At 40.5% G+C, this 22,078-nt stretch overlaps 1 protein-coding gene across 7 annotated transcripts in view; it reads right to left on the bottom strand.

Moving 5' to 3' along the window:
* Positions 1 to 22,078, bottom strand: part of FGGY (FGGY carbohydrate kinase domain containing) — a 127,791-nt gene that overhangs the window by 64,208 nt on the left and 41,505 nt on the right. For 6 of the 7 annotated variants that reach the window (XM_064719494.1, XM_064719496.1, XM_064719500.1 and 3 more), the window contains 2 exons: positions 15,519 to 15,634; positions 2,452 to 2,580 (listed from right to left, as the gene is read on the bottom strand). In XM_064719494.1, the coding sequence (XP_064575564.1) occupies positions 2,452 to 2,580; positions 15,519 to 15,634 (245 nt within the window). The remainder of the gene's footprint in view (positions 1 to 2,451; positions 2,581 to 15,518; positions 15,635 to 22,078) is intronic. The other variant, XM_064719499.1, reaches the window with a different exon arrangement.

Here is a 22,078-nt window from a genome sequence, read left to right as displayed (position 1 = left end):
TTTTTGGAATTTTAGTCAGTGGCTTCACCAGTGTTTAGAATTGTTAGAATCCTCCTATTTGTGAGTAATTAAAATCAGACAGCAAATGTCTGGAATATTGGCTAAAAGTTATATAATTGCTGTTATAAGTCACTTTCACCTTTAGCTTAGGTGGAACTTTTCATAGTCTGAGGCAGATTCAGAAGCAGAGGCTGAACAAGAAGTCTGTGCACCACACAGAACAGAGGAGAGCTTTTTAGGAAGGCAAGCAGTGCTCAGCAATGTGTACTTCTGGATCTCTTCCACAGTAACATGGTATTTTAGACACTGCACCATAAATCATCTACTTTTGTTCAAACAATGCTGATGCCTTTTGAAAAGGTGCAATGTAAACAGCATTTTTATGAGGCCAACCCCACAAGTCTGGCCTGCCATCCTCACAGTTTTATCTGTACATTCTCTGAAATTAGTACAGTAGGTTAAAATGCAAGATATAACTGCTTGGCTCTTAGATCCTCACTTTTCCATAAGAGGTATCAGATGGACTGATCCAGGAGTCACACATGACCTCCTCAAACATACACACTAAACTATTCTTTACCTTATTGTACTCAAAGCTTTGAAGCCTTCATAAACTTCAGGAACCTGCTCAGCCAAACCACACTTCACATCCAGCCAAGGGCAGATCTGAGCTGCATCAAAAGTTATTAACACTGCAAACAAGACGTCCATCACATCATCCTGGCTCAGCCTGCAGGATATTTTCTTTACAGATATCTGCACTCTTCGACTCGCCTTTTGCTCCTGCTATCACTTTTGCTATCAAAATACTTTCATTTTTGCTATCAAATCTTTTACTTTTTGCTGTCCTTTCTACTAAGTTTCCACACCATTTCCAATACATTTATTACCCTTCCCAGATTCAAGAATTGTGAGTTCCACTGTAAATGCTCCTCTTGTCCCAGACTGCACTGAGCTATGGTGTCTCCCACTATCTCCCCTTCGTAATGCCCCCCTCTCTCCAACAACAACCTGTGTGTTGGTTTTCTCCTCCTGGCAATCATTCCAGGAGTCTGCTGGTGTTTGTGGTGCCATCTGGGAAAACATATTCAGATTAGCAGACTGTCTTTATCCACTGCAGCCCTTTCCTGAGGGATGCCAGCAGCTGAGTGTTTCTAGTGTCAGAGTTTCTTTACACAAGTCTGTACCAAGGAACAGACAGTTGCTCTCTATTCTTTTTAAAATTCGATTGATTGAGTTCAGCACATGAAAAAATGGGCAAACTTTTTGTGCTCTGGATCCATAATGATGCCAATTAAATAAGGACCTTCCACTGCCACTTTAACATGCTCCATGACAACCCAGTTTTGCTGCAAGTTCATTCTTTCAGGTCAGATTATTACTCTGTTCTTTTCCAAGAACACAGAACTGCCAAGGCACACAGTTTTAAACACGTTTTTATGCAATTAGGATAGTGACAGATATTTTTAAGCCAGTCACAACACACCTACAAATATGACACTGAAGCTCAGTCTTCCTTTTTGCAGATAGATCTACATCTAATCCTTTCCAGGTAGCAAGAAAAGCAATCTCCATGACTGCTTTACCTCACCAAAAGCAAAGTAAAGGGATTTAAACACTAAAGAAGTTCCAGGCCACAGTTTCTAGAAGGACAAATGGGATTTTTAAACAGCACAAAACATTTGAAGCAAAACTGGTAGTTTAGCACCTAATCGTATTTCAGTTAGATCTAGTAAAAATCCTCTGATGAGCAATAGATTTCCATTAAAGAGTACTGTTTCAATAACACTGAAACTTCCTGAGGTAAGACTGTTTTCTAAACTAGCAAACTAAAAAACCCTCAATTTCCTGCTGAGAAAGTTATACTGAATCTCTTATTGACAGTATTTGGACAAGGCCAAACAGCATAGTAGGAAAATGAACTTGTTTGGCCTCATCAAATGTATTTCAGAAAAGATGAACCAGGGCTGAATGTAAGAATATTGTGCTGGAAAATAAAAAAAAGTCAAAGCACCAGACCTTAAAGCTTTGAATCATGAATCACTTCTAAAAGTAATAAGAATCCTAACTATGAACAAGCCTTAAACATGAGGCTTGTCCCTCAGAATGGTTGTTTGTGTTTTATTCTTGCCTATCCCCAAAGTTTTGAGCAACAGAAGATGCAAACTCTCAGCATGTTGGCATTCCAACACCATGGTGTTTCAGTCAAAAGTGGAACTGGCAGAAATTAACAAACAATTTGCAGATCCATCTGAAAAGACATATAGCAATGATATATCCTCTTTCTAGAAACAGATTTGCAGTGCTGGTAGTTATTGTGATGATTTGGGGTTGTTTTTAAGAACACCATCAGAGCAAATGGCTGGATAAAAACAGTCTGTGTCAAAAATGGCTTTTTGAAATGAATTCAACAATCCTGTCTCCAAGAGCAGTGAATCCATGAGTGAGTACCTAGTCCTCCAGCATGTGCATCAATGAGAGATGCTGCCACTGCAATCCCTTCGGGGAGCCCGAGCTCTTCCGCAGCGCCCGCTGTCAGACCTTTCCCAACAGCCTCTCCAGGAGACAGGACGTGGTTTCCTGGGCAGACACAAGACAAACCAAACACCTGTCAATTTATAAACAGAAAAACAAACGTGTGTGTTATTGCAGGAGCTCCCTCCCTCCCCCTCCAGTGAAGTCTCGTATCTACAAAACAAAGAAGTGCATCACAGAGCTCTGTGTGATGGAGCATCTTTCATTATCTGGCTGCAGATTAAACACAACTGCTCCAGATCAGGCCATCCCATGGCAATTTAGGAGTTCAAAAGCATTCAATATCCTATCTAGCCACAGAGAAAGATTGCACCACAAGCAATTAAATTCTGCTTGGCATGTCTCCAGGAGATATGAAATGCAGAAATCCCATGTTCTTGTGGAAGGTGCTGCCTGCAGGCATTCTCTGGGCATGGAAGGAGATTCTGCTCAGTCTGTGCTTACAAATGAAAACTGCACCTGTTGCACAAGGAATGCACAAGGAACTGGCCAATTTTTTCTTTCCATTTCCATCCTTTCCAGCAGTTCTGCTAGGAATAAGGTGACTATAGCAACAGAAACTCTGAAAAAGAAACTGGCTTAAACAGCAAATTCCTCCAGTTGCAGCTGTACTCCCTCACAGACTTAAATAATCCCTTTCTGAGCCTTCTCTGGCCTGTGCAGTTTGAAGAAGACAAGAAGACAACGCTGCCCTCCCTGCCCTGTCACAGGGAGCCCAAGGGCAGGTCCTGCCATAACACACACCCAATTTTGTCTGAGCTTAGAAGAACAAATCTAGATTCTTTCAAGTACCAGAATTTAAGGACACCCCCAAGAGCCTCCTCTCAGCCCCCCACAGTTGGAGCAGTGAGACTGAGCTCCTGGGACTGCACACACTTCCAAATTTATGCAAAGGTTTGGGGGTGAGAGGCAGAAAGCACAGTGGGAGTTCCCTCAGACCTCCCTGCCAATGCCAGAGCTCTTAGTACCTACCTGGAGTGTTTACTAAATTCAACAAATCTGGGCAGAGTTGGCAAAATTACTCTTTAAAATAAAACAAGACTATCTTCGCAGTCAATTTTATTGAGAACGTTACACCTGAAGCATGTAGAAAGGACATAAAACATCCTCTACAACAGACATTAATTAAGAGGAATAGCGTATCATAAAATATCAAGAACACACTAATTTCCACAAGCATAAACTTCTAGAAATGCAGTAATACAACCTTACTGTTTGATGAAAAAGTCATGATATTAAATTCACAGGTCTTCAATTTTAGATATCAATTAGATCTTTGCTGTAAATTAACCTGGTTCTTCATTTTTAAAGCTACATTCTCCTTTTGCCCACTTCCTGATGGATGCAGTGTATGGAGCATTTTGGGATCAGCACACACAACTTCACAGTTGCTCATTTCTCCAAGAGTTTCTGTTCTATTGACAGCCACACATCACTGCCCCTGAAATTCCAGGCTGAACCTCACACTGGAAATTTAAAACAAGTCTGTGCAGCCAAAACTGTTGCACTTGCCAGTGAGTTCATAGTCAATATTGGGGGCAGTAAGCAAACCTCATCATTAAGCTTTATACAGAAGGACATGAGGACATTAGGTCACCTCCTCACAGGAAAAAAAAAATCTGTGTTTTATTACTTCTGCATTTTACTAGTTATTTACTGTAAAGTCAAAACACTGTCCTGGCCTTTCCAAGAGATGCATCTTTTGCATTTTCCCCCAATAAGCTGGAGTGAAGGATCTTCCTCTTTAAGAGATTTTTCTAGTAATATTTCAGGCTTTTTAAAGACATTGGAGCAAAATACCAAAGCTGTCTGCTTCTCCTGACATTCAAAGACCCTGCAGGTGGAAGGAAGTTCAAAAGAGTTCATGCAGCTAAACCCACATCTTCTTCTTCAGAATCAATTGCCTGACCTGAAAGCAAAACCATGGTGTATATACAGCATGAGATTAAATTAATCTGAAATAAAACCTCTTTCCAGGCATGCCATTCCATGGTTGGCTAGTTTATATCAGTCATACCAGTCAAACACTTGAGTGTGTAATTATTATGTAGTTATACTCCATTTTAGAGATCAAGGCTATTATCAGACAAAATCTTTTCCTACCAGGTTCTCAATTACTGTATTTCTAGTTAATAAGCACTAAGGGAACAATCTTAGAGATAAAGACAATCCTCTCCTCTACAGCAGCACAAGAAAATGACCTTACACTTCCTCTGGTACTGGTTATTTATCAGAATGACCAGCAGCAATGGGCATAAAATGTGTGTGAGGACATGCAGGGATGGGCTTCTTGTCATTTGGAGAGGCAGCATAATCATCTTGTATTTTAAATAAAAGACTTAACAGTAGTCTGCCCCATATGTTTTAGAAGTCTGCCTGAACAAATATTCAGTGACTGAAAGCACTCCCCCACAGCTGGGAAGGGAGAGCAGTCAGAAGTTACCCATGGCAGGCATTGCAAAGGGAGCTCTGGGTCACCCAGCAGCCAGGGAGTGCAGGACAGACAAACTGAGTGCACAGGGAGAGGATTCTCACCCTGCCCCTCTCCTTCACGCCCCCAGCTCTACAGAGCAAGGAAAGCTCTGCCAGGCCCCTAGGAAATGTTCCCAAGAGGCTCTGTGGGAGGAAGGAGCAGGCTCTGCTGGGGCACTCCTTCTGTCATCAGGAATTTGCCTCCCCACCTGTACAAGTGTAAGTCAGCGTGGAATGGACACTCTGAGCCTTCACTCAACCACACGGGCACAGGCCTGAGAAGGAAATTATTCTCACAGTTTAATCTTCACCAAAAAGCTAGAAAACTCAGCTAAGCATCAGCATGCTGAGAATCTACAAGTGTAAAGCTATTAAATGATAAAATAAGAAACACAAACACCAACCAATAAGGAGACACAATTAAAAGTGAAGCTTTTGATACAGACTGTATTCCAGTACTAGACTGCGAGGGAGCAGATTCTCACTTGAGCAGAACATAGCAGCTTTAGAAGCCCAGGGGCAGCTACTCTCAACATGAAGGTATTCTACAGCTACACTCCAGCAATTCAGCAGCAGGTGCTGCCACCCTTAAATCCGACCTGCCAGGGGCAAAGAACTTGTGGGACGGGAGGCAGGGAGAGAGGGAGAGCTGCCTGCACACAGGCACACAGTGAGAGCAGGACAGGAGCTGCATAAAGGAGGCACTGAAAGGCCTGAGACTCCTCAAGGCTCCTGCCAAAGTAAATGTATCGAGTCTTTTGTTGACAGTAGTCTCCTGTGCAAGTCATTTACCTTTGCTATAATGACTTCCAAAATTAGAGCTAACCAAACAAACCCATAATGGCTGAAGCTGGAGGACTTTCTGTTTCACATTGGTGCAGCTGTTTCACTAATGCAATGCCTTAATCCACAACCTTTCATTTGGGACGAGACAGGCTATTTCCAGCTATTTTTTCCCCTATAAAGCAGCCAGTTTACAAAAGGAAAAAACTGTCTGAATCTCTTCCTTCTCTTTTATCCTTCTTCGAAGACTGATGCTAGAGTTTGCTGTGATCAAACTTTGTTTAAAGAACTTATGTGCTACCAAAGACCCTCAACCTTTTTAGGTGCTTCCCACAGGAACCAGCTATTTACCAGCCACAACACACGAGGCAGATAATGCATCTTCAGTCAACTTGATCCAAATTCACTCTATTTTAACAGAATGAGGTACATCAGGATGTAGCCCCTTTCCAAACAAAAGCTGAGAGCAGCCGGGGTGCAGCTGACTCCAGCACAGCTTTTCATCTATCTTGTAGAAAAGGGCTGCACTTTGTATATTTAACTGCATAAGGGCATAAAAATATGAAAGGAGGAAAATTCAAAGGAGATGTCCCTTCACTGAGACCCAAACAAACCTGAATTTGGACATAACAATCCCTCGCCGAAATCCCAGCAGCCTCAGAAAGAAACACAACCCAAGGGTACATCCCGTCCCCATTTCACAGCCCCACCCAAAATGAACAATTAAACTGCTTTCTGATTTAAAGGACAACACAGAAAACAGATATCCTGTTAAATAAGTGATAGAGAACATGTACTGAAGAAGTTATCTCATTAAACAAAACAGAGCTGAATAGGCATCAAAGGAAACAGGACCTTAGTAAAAATAAAAGCACTGGCCATCCAAATGTAATAAGAAACATAAGGGATTTTCCCCCTTCGTGTTCATTACAAAGCATGCAGATAATCTCCACTTTTTGTGTTCCATAATAATTCTCACAATGCCAAAATCTGGGATGTACAAGGAATCTCAATAAATAATACACATTGTCCCAACCCTATCTCACACAATATACATTAACAAATACCCCTCTAAATTACAGACAATACTCACATTTAAATGAGATGTGTATGGCTGATTTTTTTTACAATTTTTAGCCCAGCTGAGTAGACAAAATAGCACTAAGATCAGAAAGAAGCAGAATAATGATGCTGACTGTGAAGTTATAATACTATTTTTTTCTTAGGACTGAATGCATGGTGGTTAAAAGATATTAAAACCAGTGAGATTTGGGGCTTTTTTAACCTCCAAATAACCTCTATAAAACTTCCTTGTCAGCTGTTAAAGACTTCAGAATTTTCATTGAGGAAAACCAAAACAAATTGTGATATTATACGCCAGCTTATTTAAAAGTGAGGAAAACGGTTAAACAAAATCACTTTGGCTTCCTTTGGTTCAAAATTCATCTCTGTCTACACGAGCTGCCACAGTAGCTCGAGGCAAATCTAATTTGGGGCCTTTCCATCCCACTCTCCCAGAGAGCCTTTGGCTGAACCACATCTCCACTACCTAATGTGTAAATACTTCAGGCAGATGTATTAGACTGCTAAACTCTGGCAAAATCAAATCAGGCACATCCTGGTTCATTAAGCTGAGCACAAATTGGTCAGTAAAGCAGAGGTGCCTACTTCAACAGAGACTGCTTGGCTTTTTTGGCTTAAGGAACGAGACCTACTCCATGTATAAATTAGAAGCTTTCCTGGGGGAAGGTCAAAAGGAAAAAGAAATTCTGCATCATTGGATCAACAGGCATGTTATGATGGCTGGAACTGAGTTTTCTTTGCTAGACTGCAGTGAGACAGTGCAGAATGAATGTGTCCTGCTATGTGTGGTTCACTGCTCACTGCTGAACTGCTATAAAACACAAAGATCTGATGTCTTACTAAAGGTATAGAATGCAGTAACTTGATGTCTTACTAAGCTAGAGGGAATGCATTTATATCCAAACCCAGCTACCTGAGCTCAAGTTTTTGCTTGCAAACAATAATTTCATTAGGCTGGTAATTGACATTTCTGTTTTTCTTTACAGCACAATATTCTTCAGAGTCTCTCTGGATACAAAATCCATGCAGACGGCAGGACTATTGCTCTGCTTTCAGAGTTGCTCTGCTCTGGTACAGCACATTGCTGTAAAGGCAATTCAGCTTGTATTAATCATGGATTATTACTTAGCTTGTATTAATCATGGATTATTACTTAACAGATTTTTTTTTTTACTGGATGTTTTTAACAACTCACATGATAGCAGCTCCTCTTAGAATAAATAATTCTCTCTTTTTCTGAACTGAAATAAATGCCAGACCAAAAATAATCTCATCAATTTCTGAAAAGAGATTTTTAAATCTTTCAGCCAAACTTATTCCCCATGACATTCACACAGTATCCAGTTTTATATCCATACTGAGAAGATACTGATGCACTGTAAACTAAAGGAGTTCAGAAATGAGCCAGGAAAACAATTGCAAGGCTTGAGAAGTATGACAGCTCACCCAAGAGTTTTCGGGGGAAACCTCAGTGTTTTCCTTGATCATAGGAAATTTGAGTCTGTGCAAGTCAAGCGTGGCCCTACGGTCTGCCAGGCAGGAGTAGGAAGTTAAATCAGATGAAAAAATCAAGTGTTCTTTAATTAATTCATTAATTTTGAGACATGACAGCAACTAACAATCAACAACCTTTCAGTCTGAAGTGGGTTCTCCATCACAGGAAATTATAAAATCAAGATTGGTTCTAAGATACACTTTAAACTACTTAAACATTAATTTTAAGGAGTCCAACAGCCTCTGACTTGGAGGAAGTTCGCAAATTGTTTAAAATAGCCCTTCTGATTTTGTGAATCCTGACTCATAAAGCAGACAGCACTGTTTTAAAAGTTATTTCAGCAGGAGGCTGAAGCCTAAAAAAAAGAAGATGAATAACAAATTGAGACCAGGGAGAGGAAGAGTCAGGTAAAAAGAAGGAATGACCCAGAACTAGTCTGAGAAATGTCTCTTTTTTATTTTCTATTTTTTAGAACAGTATGAAAAATAAGGAAGGAGGATAATACCTCAGAAATTTAAATATTGAACAATTACAATAGGCCCAAGTCTACTCAAAGCTTCCATGAAATTTAAAACCAGAAATTCAATGAAAAAGCTCCTAGTTTTCATACTCCAAAGTTCCCAAGTCCTCAGTGTTGCCAGAGTAGAAGCAAGTATGATTCCCCAGGCAGGAAGAGTCTAGGACCAAAACTCTATGAGTGGACAGTGGAATATTTCTTTATTACTATTTTTTAAAAGACCTAAATTTTTACAAACTATGAGCTATGAGGGATGGAGGGACAGCACACAGCACTCCTCACTTCTCAGAGCAGAGAGGAGAAGTGGAAAGGAACCACCTGGCAGCAGGACTCAAGCTGATGATAAGCAGGGTGAATGATGGGTCCTTTCCTGGTGGAAAAGGAATGGAAAATGTCACCCAGGAAACATCCTGGAGAAACTTGAGCCACCTGAGCTCAGCTCAGCCTGTTCAAGAACAGTTATTGGAAAGAGGAAGAGTATCCCAGACTGGACAGCAAGGAGAAGGCTTGGAGGTGGAGGGGGAAGATTTTATTAATGAATTTTTCAATATCTGATGGGAGGGAGTAGAGATCAGGGAGAAAGACCCTTCTCAGTGGCCCCCAGTGACACTTACAAGTGTGACAAGCAGAAACTGAAATACAGCAAATTACATTTAAACCAAACCAAAAAAAAAAAGTTTTTATTGGGGAGAAGTGGTCAGGACATTGGAAGATGTTGCAGATTTCACAACCTCCACCTTTGGAAATACTTAAATCTCAACAGGACACAGCCCTGAACAACCTTCTGTAGGTGACCCTGCTCTGATCATTTCAAGATGGCCCTTCTAATCCCAATGATTTGTGTGATTCAGTGATCTCAAAATGGAAAAAGTATAAAATAAAACAGAAATCACAGGAGTGTGGAGCTTTTCTAAGGAAAAGCCCAACTTCTTCCTGCTGAATCATGTATTATGAAATAATGCCTCGAGCTCTCAGGAAGGAGACACCCAAAAACCTCTTTGCACTGTGCCAGTTTCAGCTCCTTTGCAGTTGCTACAGCTCTTGGACAGACTGAAATGACAGGAAGCCAGAAAAATGTTAGCATATTTGGAACACTATTCACTTGTAAATTCCATGGATTTTGACAGCATGTAAGTGTAAATATCCTCTGATTCATCCTTTTAATTTTGTTTGAAATTGCAGCGTGTTGTAATTTATTGGGGATAGCAAAAGACCAGGGAAAGAAAGATTCAGGCATCCCATACCAGAGAATCTCTTTACTTATTATTCTCTACCATTTGCAAAGCACAGTGTTTAAAGCTTATTGCTGCAATCCAGCTTTATGAAGAACTGGCAGCTACAAGCTGACCTGAAAAAAAAATAAAAATCATCATCCCTTTCTCTCAGCTTTCAAGGAAATCCCTCATATGCTCCAGAGCATCTGGCATCAAAGGCCTTGGAAGAGACAGGGAAAACTGGCAGAACAAATGGATTGACCATTCCCTCCACAGCTGCTGTGGCAGTGAGTTCAGATTGACCAAATTCTCCCACCCTTCACTGAATCTCCCATTTTCAACCTAAATGCAAATAAATAAAGAGAACACCCAAGTATTAGAGCTAACTACTGACAAAACAGAGAATCTAATCACCCTCTATTTCAAGTGTAAGAAGTGCCATTCAGTGCCATTATTAGCCTTGTCTATGGAAGGATTCAGTGGCACATGCAGGAATGTAACTATTGATATAAAAAAAAGTTTTCTGTGCTATCAAGTTATTAATAAGCAGTTCAAATGAAAGAGCATTAGAAAATAACATCCAGTCTTCCAATTATACAGATCCAACTTTTCAGAACATTAAAAAATGGCATATGTAAGCACCCAGGCCCATAAAAACATCAAGCCTGCAGTCCCCAAAGTCCTGAAATTAAGGAGAGAGAGTTAAAAATGGGGTTGCAAAGTGTTGGGGCTGTACATTAAAGCACAGGCAGAGTGCTGGAATAAGAAGGGTGATGAACTGGTAAACTGATGGAGGGGAGTTAAGGCTGCTAACCAGAAATGCACGTTAGAGACAAGTCAAATCCTTCTTAATTGAAAACACAGTGCAAAAATTAAAATAAAAACAACAACAACAAAAAACCGAAAACCAACAAAACACAAAACAAACAAATCAAAACAAACAAACAAAAAGCAGAAATCCTAATGTAGGAAGAAAGGGACAATTTGTGGAAAATGGAAAACATTCTTCTTGAAGGCGGTGAAGAATGATGAGTGGGAAAAAGACCCAGAATGGGATTTAAGTAAAGAGATATATAAGGAGCACAGGCTGTTATTCCTTATGCCACCATCACCCCCAAAATCAAAAATTAAAGATTTCTTCCAGTTGTACACAAAAGCAAATGAAGCAAAACTTCAGCTACTTAATTGGCATCAGTTTGCTGCTCCTGCACAGATGAAAGAAGGCGAGAATCTGCCCTTTACAAAAGCTACAAAACCTATAAGATCAGTAGAACCTATCCTGCAGTGCCCACAATGCTCTCTCACACAAAGCCACCATCTACAACCCAAAAAAGACCTGGTATGAAATATTAGCATTCAATAAAAAAATCATTATTTGGTCCCTTAAGTAGGCCCTGAAGTAGAAGGCTGTGGTGAAAATTTATCAGGCATTTTTCTTCAAATGGAATGTATGCTTGAGTACCCTAGGAGCTCTATAGTACATGAAATTTTAACAGAATTGTTAATGTCTTTCTAGGTTTTAGAATACCACAAAGAGATACTCATCGTGTGCTTTTACCACAGCAGATAAATGCTAATGCCTCTAGTACACAACACTTTCACAGTGGTTTGAATACAAGTCATCTTCCACTCTCTTGGTGAGCAAATTAATGGCATCAATAAATTTTTCAGTATCTCCAGATAAAGACTCTTTACCTTCACAAGCCTGATCAGTAAATTCCTGATGTACAGAAGGGATCACAAACAACTTGTTATGTGGATTCCCTGAAAGGTTAGTCTGCTCTGAGAAACAGAAAATGTCAAAGGCCTGGGAGTTTTCAGATGTGAACCCACGCCCTGATATGGGAAAGGTTTGTGGAAGATCCTAAAGGTCAGATGTGAGGGTCACCCTTATCAACAAGGTCATATGTTAAATTAAACTGAAACCAAGAGGAGTTTACTCCCTGGAACCACAGCACTCTGATTACAGTAAATGTATTTTTAAAGGGCAAAGAGCTTTAAAAGTGATGCTTAAAAGCGTATTTACCAGAATAAAGAAATATGTACCTTAAAGAAGTTGTTCTTGGGTAATTTCCATAAGAATTTCCAGTGGCTTGAAAGTTAAAGATACTTACAAATGAAGAAGAAAAATCTATTTGTAGCTATTCATCTTTGGTTCCCTCTGATTGGAAATAATGATTTCAGTAGAGATTGGAAAATAAAAACCAACAAAACAAACATAGCTTTTCTGCATATTTCAAACTGGTAAACTTTGTATTTACTTTTGTTACAGTCAGAAATTTTTTCTAATTTTATCTTGTGACATTTTGCTTTGCTTAAAAGAAATGATAATTCAGAGCCTTGTTATCTTTTAGAAGAGATACATGAGAAAAAGGCCATTATCTCTCTTTACAGGGGGAACGTGCAGGCACTAAAATATACCCTTGCCTTTGAGCTAAACAAACCTTGAGCAGACAGACACGGGCTTAGAGCAGCTTGAGAACAGAAGAGGAAATTCCACCAGAATTACTTCAGCCCTGTCAGGTTTTTGGTTTTGTTTTCATTTTAGGAGGAGGTTTTGAGCATGTACAACCTCCCTTCACCCTCCTCCTGCCTGGGTTATCTGACAAGTTTGAGCTCCTTTATCTGCAGGGCAGCTCAGTGCCCTGCTTCCCATCCTTCCCTATCAGCTGTGGCAGCTCTGATGCTCCTCCTGGAGGCACACACTGTCCAGAGAGGCCTTCCCTTGGGATAATGGGATGCATTTCCAGCAGCTGAGGCTGCTCCCCTGTGAGCAGCACTGCTGCAAACACAGCTGGAGCTGAGTTGGTGCAGGGTGGGATGCTGTGGGGGCAGGGATAGTGCCTCACCACCAGTGCTGACACCGTGGGATGTGTGGGAAGGAATCTCCACTCCCCAGGACCATTCCAGCTGCAGTTTGCTCAGGGGCTGAGTATCACCTTCCTGGTAGGTGCATCTACCTGGATTCATCCATCCTGATAAATCTGAGGAAAGCTGAGCTGATTCAGAGTGCTCGTCTCAAGTCCAACACCACTGAACACACTAAAACAAGCAAAGCCCCAGCTCTCATTGGAACACCATTCCCATTCCCCCACACCCAGGGACACTGGTAAGATCTCAGGGTGGCAGAAAGCAAAGCACTTCCCTGGGACACACCACCATGGAGCAGCCCCTGGGCAGGGTGAAGTGCTTTGCTTTGACTCCTTCTGAAGCTACGCCCTTCCAGGAGACTCCAAGGAGGACAGGGCAGGAGAGAAACCCAAAGGAATGGAGTGGCACCTTCTGGGTTCCACACTGGTGCAGCGAGCTCCTCATTCCCTCTGCACAGACACAGGGATGGAGGACACTCTCCTGCTTTCTGTGATGTTATCACACTGCTAATGATAACAAAAGCAACACCTTCCCTTTTAAAAAAGGCAGGGTTAGACAAATGGTCAGGGAAATAAGCTCATATTCTCCCTAGGGCCAGGTTTCAGTATTATTATGCAAATAGAAATTGTCTTATGCTATGGATTCACCTGAGGGAATCAGCCCCAGAATCTGAAAACCAAAGGATTTCTCAAGGTGAGCACAAGCTGCAAGTTCTGCCCTAAGGTTTGGTGCAGTTTTGGAGGTCAGGCTGTGCTTCTCCAACTCCAGTCAAGACCCTCTCAGGGTTTCTGTGGTTCCTTTCTTTAAAAAATCCCACAGTCTTTCATGGAACTGGACACCTCCACCAGTAACTCACAAGAAACACTTTTGCCTTGCAAGAAGCATATCACCAGAAGATAACTTACTGATTTATTTTGTAAACGTTGTGTTTTAGCTAACATGGAAGCCTGATACTGGGAATTGATGGTTTCTCTCTTGATGAATGTTGAGCCATATATAGGCCAGTGTTATGAGGCTCCCATCACAACAAAAGGCCCCTTTTATTAATGGCTACTTTATCATTTAAAACATGCATGTTGTTACTTAAAATGGCAAATTGCTTTGCACTGTCCTTGAAGTGCATTGCATAAATATTGTATTCAAGCCCTTAGCTTGCACTTCATAAATAATTTATTTTTAAAATACCCTTCCATGAGACCACCAGCTGGCAAGATGTTCAATTTTCTGGTAAAAACATGTATTTATTGCAAGTCTTATTTTAACTTGTTGAAGATTTGCTAAAAGCCACAAGTGACAGATGTTGTAAGAACTGTATTCAACCCAAAACCTCAGGAAGTTGAAAGCCTCATTCTCCTGGTAGGTTTTGTACCTCTGCATAAGCAGTTTCCTTTGCAGGAGAAAAGCTGAAATCTATTCAAGGAAGCTTTCAAGTACCATTTTCTGATAACCCAAAAATGACTGATAGCAGATTATGTGATGATCAGAAAGGTTTATAGATTTCATTACATTTCTTTTCACTACAATCCTTCCTCCACCATTTCCATTTCATGTTGCTGCATTTAAACTGCTGTACAAACTTGTTCAAAGTGCTCGACATTAAAAAAAAAAATCAAAGGAAATTTCAGATAATTAACTTTGATGAATGAGCATATTTTAATTCATGTCTGGTAATATTCTTGTTAATGACATGTCTGCTTAGGACATCCATTAAAAGTCCATTAAGTTAACAGGGAAAGTCTAATAAAGTTATCCTGGAAATTTTCTGGTATATTAACGTTATGGACTTTTAATGAATATCTGCTGTAGGAACTGCTATTAGCAAGGCTACTATTCTAATTAAACTTGGGCTCTGAGAGTGAAAAAAAATGTATAAAGATAACAACAAGCAGAAGTAGCACTTCTTTTGAAAATGACTATAAGGGAGATGGGTACAGGTCACAAATCAGACTATCAGTAAGAGCTAAAAAATTACTATATTGTAGCTTTTTTTGTAGCCTGATATCCAATATACCCATATAGAGTGTGTCCTTCATGTCATCAGTTGCTGGGGCTCCTTTTTACTCCTCTATTGTTGAGACTGAGCAGAACAAAAAGGCCTTCCAGGGCAGGAGATAAAAATTTAAACACAGTTTCTCACAACAATGCCAAATAAAAAATGCACTTAGGAAATCTGTTCCCTATGGGCATCTCAGCAACCCATTTGAAGCTGCTGACATTCACCATAATACAGCAAAATACCTTTTGATATGTATATATCTTTTATTCATATAATCTGAGAATGGGTTGGGAGGGACTCTAAAGCTCATCTCATTCTATCCCTTTGCCATGGGCAGGGACACCTCCCACTAGACCAGGTTGCTCAAAGCCCTATCTCATATATTTCTGTCTTTTATATATATATATAAAGCTTTTAATTAATATGAATAAATATTTATATCTATCAATACTACTATATATGTATATTAATTAACATATATTTATTAATATGCATATATGTATACTTATGAATATTAATATATATTTATATTAAATCCCAACCCTGATATACCTATTTTTTCATACTTATCCTTCACCAAATCTTCCAAACCAATCATTTTCCAGAAACTGTCATCCCAACCTCTATCTGACGTGTATGTCCACTTGCACACTACTGTACAGAGAGACCTAAAAAAGAGACAATATAAGCACAGAGTCAGGCAAATGAAGATGTTTGGGTTTAAACTTGTGACTAGAAACAAGTTCCTGCAAAAGGATCTCTTCTCCACTGGTCAGAAACTCCAGCAGAATGCTCACATTAAAAAAAAAAACTGGTTACTGTTTGGAGTGCACGTCTTGAGGACCTTAAAAGGACCTTGTGTTTAAGATTCTTCTCTGCTGAAACAACTCCTGGTCTGGCCACTTCACTGCATAAATCAGTCAAATAACAGGCTGTGCATGTGCCTGGGGGAGAGCAGGGCAGGAGCACAGCAGCTCAGAGCGCTGCTCCTCCAGCCTAAATGGCTGCTTTGCACAGTCTGTCCTTAGGAAAACTTGGTGTTACTTCTCTCACAACTGAACTGCAGTTCCCAGGAAATCTGGATGATGGGGACAGATGCACAAGTCTGATTTCTGAGAAGCTGATGTAAACTCTGCTGTGCCAGGACAGCAGCAAGGGGCACAGGCAGGAGCAGAAGGACACAGAGGACAAGAACTCTCACAGCAAAGTCTGTCCTAACACACAGAATGGTTTTTATCAATATCCCCAAATATATTCCTCCCCAAAGTATGAACAATATTCCTGATGGTTTAATATTACATAGGTTGTTTTCTATCTGAACACTAAGAATCATCTCCAAAGATCAGTACTAAACTGTGCTTGAAAAGTCAGTCAACTAAAAGGTATTAAAAATGCTAAATATCACTGAAAACTGCAGCTCTGTGCAGTCCTGGGAATAGCACATTACCAGCAAGTGCAACACAGCTCAGATGCATTTTGGGGAAACACATCATCATAACTGTTCTCAAAGAGAAATCCTGCTCAGAGGTGGATTTTCTTTGATGTTTTACAAGACAGCTTATTTGTGACTCATGTTTAGCCAAGGTGAGCTTACACAGACATATTCTCTTCATTAGGATGGTACAATTTGAACATGTATCTTCAAAGCAAACTCACTCTGACTGAAGCACTTGAGTTTTTCTTGCAGTTTTGCATAAGTAAAAGCCAAATAAAATTTCTCTCTTCAAAATTATTTTCTGGAGTGAAAGGAAATCTTCCCTTTCATCCAAGAATACTACACTTGGACTGAAATATGAATCACAGAATGGGTTGGGCTGGAAGGGACCTTAAAACTCATCTTGTTCCAAACCCCTGCCATGGGCAGGGACATCTTCCACTAGCCCAGGTTGCTCCAAGCCCCATCCAACCTTGCCTTGAGCAGAAAAAGAGAAGCTATTTTTATTTCCTATCTGCAAATCAAAGTTAGAGCTTATAGCCACTGATACTGCAGACAGAGAAAAGCCAAAGAACAACAGGAAGAGTCTTTCCACACAGCTGGAAAACTATCTGGGATATCTATTTTATGTTTAAGGGATTTACAACAAGAAGCAACATCCTCTTATGTGACACTGAGCAGAAGATGGGATGGTTTCATGGACTCTCTAAACTCCCACTTTCTCATCTGGGACTGAAATGTGTTTTTTAAATGCCTTATGTTCCTTTCCATCCTGTTGTTCTGGAGTTTTTACAACCAGAGGACAAGTGATGGCCATTCACATCCCACTGGTTGTAAAGGTGTGCTGGTTGCTCTTTGCTGCAAAAAGAATAATTAACATGACATATTTTGGAGGGGGGGGGAAGACATTAGTTAACTATTTATATCCCTATAAATAAATGCAGTCAATAAATGCAGAGATTATTTCAAGACTACTCTTAAAACATCTCTGACACCCCCACCCCCTTTTTTTTCTTCCTAATAGTTTAAGAATAGACCACACAATCTCAACTCAGTGTCTGGTTTGAAAACACAAAAAGCACATGACCTCTAACTACAGCAATGACAATGTTGATATAAGGAATTCCAATTTCCAAGGATTTAAAAGCCAGACACAGAAATCTAATTAGGACCTTTGACAAAAATTGGGTGAATAAATAAATTCTAGGCTGAAGAAAATACTGGGAAAAAATAAACATTTTCCCCAAATTGGTTCAAACCTCTCGTTAAAAGGAAAAATAAAGACAGGGTATTTGAAATAAAAAGCACTTCATCAGTTTAGGAAAAATTTAGACATAAAGAGTGAAAAACAATGCATCAAGTTTTCCCAAATATGGGAAATACCAAATCATAACAAATTATCATCAAAACCGAATATGTCTTTTTCTAATTAGGTTGAAGCTCTGAATTAATGCCACACCCTGAGAAAGGCTCCAAGGAACATGTTCTAACCAGGGGCCTGCTGTCCCACACAGCACACACACAGGCCCATGGAATCACTGGGGATGGGGACAGATCCCCTCCTGCCAATCCACAGAATTCCAGCAGATCCCAACTCTCTGGCAGGATATGGCTGCACTGAACACATCCTGGAGATGCATAAATGCAAAGTGCTCACAGAACAAGGATAAACAGAGGAGTGCTGGTTGAATTTTTAACACAGTATGGAAAATGAAGTGGGAAAGACAACTCTTCCCAAATAAACTGGCTGGCAGATCCTTAAGTGGAAGGTTCTGGTATGAAAACCAATCTCAGATCTGAGTTAAACACTAACACATTATGTTGGCAGGTTTTTATTTTCATGGCCACAGCAAGAAACTCAAAATGCTTGTTTTAAACACAGTCTGAGCATTTGCAATGCTCTGAGATTCAATCTCTTTCTTCCACTCTTGCTGCCTCTCAAAAAGTAGGTGTTTAATGGAACAATATGGCTTCATACAAATCCCTGTTATCAAAGAGAAAGTGTCATACTGCAGAAAGGCATCCTGCTCTCTTAGATAACAGTTCAAAGAAAAGGATTTCTTTCTGATGGCCATGATGGATTAACATCACCACACACTTCAAAAGCACCTGGATGGGTTGAACTCAAAGCCCTGCCCCTCACCTGATGAGGTGCTCAGTCTGTATGTCCTAGAGAGCTCTGTGCACATGCAGAGAGAACAGCTCATTCATGGCTTGCCACTGCTGAAACCAATGGTATACATGCAAATAATACATATTTATTTATATATTTATATATATTAACTTGATTGGAAATCACTCAGAAATTCTCCCCCAGAGAATCACCCTGTAAAGGAGGTAGCACAACTCCTAACTTGGGAAAACTCTAACCAGAAAGACACTGGGAAAGAACCACCTGAGAAACCAAATCAGTACACCTACAAAGAAAGCCTCCACCATGAGAAAATTTTATATTTCACAGAACTCCTAAGTTTGATGAGATGGAGGGCAGACATTAAACAGAAACAGTACTGATATCTGCTGTGGTATATTCAATTTTTCCTATTTGGCAGCATTGCCTCAATTATTTGGTCATAAACACCAGACTTGTGCTGGCTGAAGCTGGATGAAGCAGATGGGTTGAAGCAAAAGCTCCTCTTACTTTACTCCCAGGATCAGCTGGGTTCAAAGGGGCAGAGAAGAGGCAATCCCAGAGGGAAGAGCCCTCTCCTGACTGCCTGATCCACCACAGGATTTGAGGAGCCATACATGGAACCCCTCAGTAGCACAAGCCCTATGTAGCCAGTCTGAAATACCATGAGTTTGGAGACACTTTTTCTCAAGCATATTCCCAGCACAAAGAAATGAAGGATTTCCTTTCTCTGTTCAGAACAAAAAGTTTTGCTTAGAATATTCCTACTGAAAAAAAACGCCAACCGTCGTGCATGGAAAATTTTTATTTTATTTAAACCAGATTTTTCACAGGAAAATGATTGTGTTTAGAGTTTCCTATGAGTTTCTTGCTGAGGACTAACTGGATGTGCTGAAGTCCTGCATAACCAGAATCTCAGCAGTCTTAAAAACACAGAGAGTCTGTGAACACACTTGTAATTCCCAAAATGCTGTCTGGAAGCAACTAACCTGCAAAAGGGTCTCGGCCAACTGGACTTGTGATCACTCAGGTGATCAAAATTTGTTTCTGTATGACTCTTCCCACATTATCTGCCCATTCTGAGTATTTTCTCTCACTCTGTTGTACTTCATGGAGAGAAGGCAATCAGATACATTCATTGAAAATGGGAATTACTGCATGCTCTAAGTTATCAGCATAAAAATGTATCCAAAAGATAAAAGTCACAAAAAACATCTCCACAACTACTTAGGAGTCACCAGAGCTTTACACTTTCTTTGTTGCCACAACTCCCACACTCCAAAAGGGAAAAAGACAACATAGATATGATTCCCAAATCTGCAGAGAACCTGCCCTGCCTGGGACAGCACCTGCTATGAAAATAATCCTGGGAGCTACTCCTTAACTGCAGTTGTCTTGCAGAAGTCATCCCTATTTTGAGTGTAGGTTGATAGGTAAGTCCTATCAACTAAAAGTTACTAAAAGAAACAGTTTTTTTCCTGAAAAGTGACCCCAAATAAGGTATTTCTACATGACCTTCCATTTCAGAGGGCTGGTACAAGATTAGTTAGCCTGGAAAATGAGTCAGCCACCAGCTTGAAAGGCAGAGAACCCCTGGCTGGGGCATCCTGAGGTGAATGGCAGCTTTGTTCTCAATTCCAAAGCAAAAGGATCTGCTCCATTCATCCCAACTGCTCAGAAATGAACCTAAACTCATGAACTTAATTAATTTTGTAGGCATCATTAGCAGCGCAGCAGTTCAATCACTGGATCACTGAACTAAAGCCAGCTGCACCTGCTGAGGGCTGTGCCAAAGCTAAATCCTCCAGAAGCAAGGATAGAGTACAGCTAGATCCCAAAAGGAATAGCATGCACTGGGATAAAGTAGCTCTCTGTGGTCTGTGGGGCAGATTTATTTAAAGCTACAAAGAATCAAAAGCTAAGAAATCTTTATGACGTTGTGAACGTAAGCAGGAGACCAGAAACAATGGAGTGTGACTGTCACAACATCAAATGATTTTTCTTTTGTTCTACAAAGTTTAAATTTAAAACAGATTCTGAATTCAAATTGTAAACCAGGGCATAGATTCTGCTCAAATGAACGTCTCCACATATTGACATCTGGGCCAGGCTGCCAATGTCCTCCCAAATTATGCACCCCACAGTCTCAAGGCTTTTCACAAAAGCAAGCAATTTACAGCTCTAACACAGTCACAGATCTGACTGTGGTTTGTGCAAAAATGTTCCAGGCAAAAAAATTTAATACCCAGCACACATACTCCCAGCATCCAAGAACAGAACTGGGCACTGCTGCTGCAAGAGCCTAAAATACAGTGAGGTTATCACAGAGCAATAGGAAACCTGTAATTATTCTCTGCTCTATTATGGTAATGCCATATCCATTAATCCACAGCCTTGGAAACAGAACCAGAATGTTGGATCCACATCCACCACTGGCATTTAGGAAACATGTCTCTGCCTGCTTGCTGTATTTGGCTGCTTGGGGGAAACAGGGACAATTTGTCCTAAAGGAATACTTCTCAAGAAAGAGGAGAAGAAGTGACATCTGATCATTGAGTCTTGAGATGTAGGAAGTGTATGAGATGCTGTCCCTGCTGAGTGCTTGCTAAAAGGAGTCAGGGCAGGGGTCTGAGCTCAGGCTGGTGTGGAGGAGCTGCCCCTGCTGTCCCTCAGCCCATCTCTGGGCCAGGTGGGCTGCAAAGCTCGGGGTGACAGAGTCTGGGGGTGCCCTGACTGCACTGCCCTCCTTTCACCTCTTCAACAGCTCTTTAACTGCAGGTACACACAGCAAAACCTGTCAGGGGCTGCTCCAGCCACCCAGCCATGCAAACCCCAAGTCCCTAACATTTAGAACACTTTACTTTTTATGATTATTGCCTTTGACCCAAAGCCTATGAAATTCCTGCCTGCCCAAACCCATTGTCTTAGCAAGCTGTGCAATTTGACCTGCCTGAAAAGGGTTTTCATCTTCCAACAAAACATTAAACAGGCCAAACAAAGAAGACAGGTGGGGAAGCCTGTTTGGGACAAGTAGCAGACACATTCCCAGTTGTACTCAAGGCCTTGACATTCAGTCTTTGCATGTCTGAGGATTTAAACCTATTCAATAAAGGTAACAAGGAAATTACTGTAATCAGAGTTAGCAATTCTACCAGCTTCAGCCTTCCTATGCTCTGGGTAACACTTCTATTTATCATAAATAATTAAAAGTAGTCTGGCTGCCATTTAGACTTTTTGAAGGAAGTTAAATACCACAGCAAAAGCAAAGCTTTCTCCCTGCTTTGAAATCTTCACTAAAGCTGAGGAGAAAAAATATTAATACAAATAAGAATGATCCAATATCATGGTGAAAGGCCAATATTTGTTCATACTAGGGCTGGTGGCAATTTTGTCATATTTCATAGGTGAAATAGGATTAAACTCCAGACCTCAAACTTTAAAAGTTACTGTTCAAAAAATTACTTGGATATTTTCTTTTTCCTCAGGAAAAATTCAGTGTCAGAAAATAGCTCTTCGGTTTCCAACAAAAAGGATTTAGTAGAAAAG

Source organism: Zonotrichia leucophrys, chromosome 8 (assembly GCF_028769735.1).
Source record: "Zonotrichia leucophrys gambelii isolate GWCS_2022_RI chromosome 8, RI_Zleu_2.0, whole genome shotgun sequence".
Taxonomy (NCBI): domain Eukaryota; kingdom Metazoa; phylum Chordata; class Aves; order Passeriformes; family Passerellidae; genus Zonotrichia; species Zonotrichia leucophrys.
The sequence above is the reverse complement of the archived record's forward strand: the minus strand, read 5'-3'. Positions and strand labels throughout refer to the sequence as shown.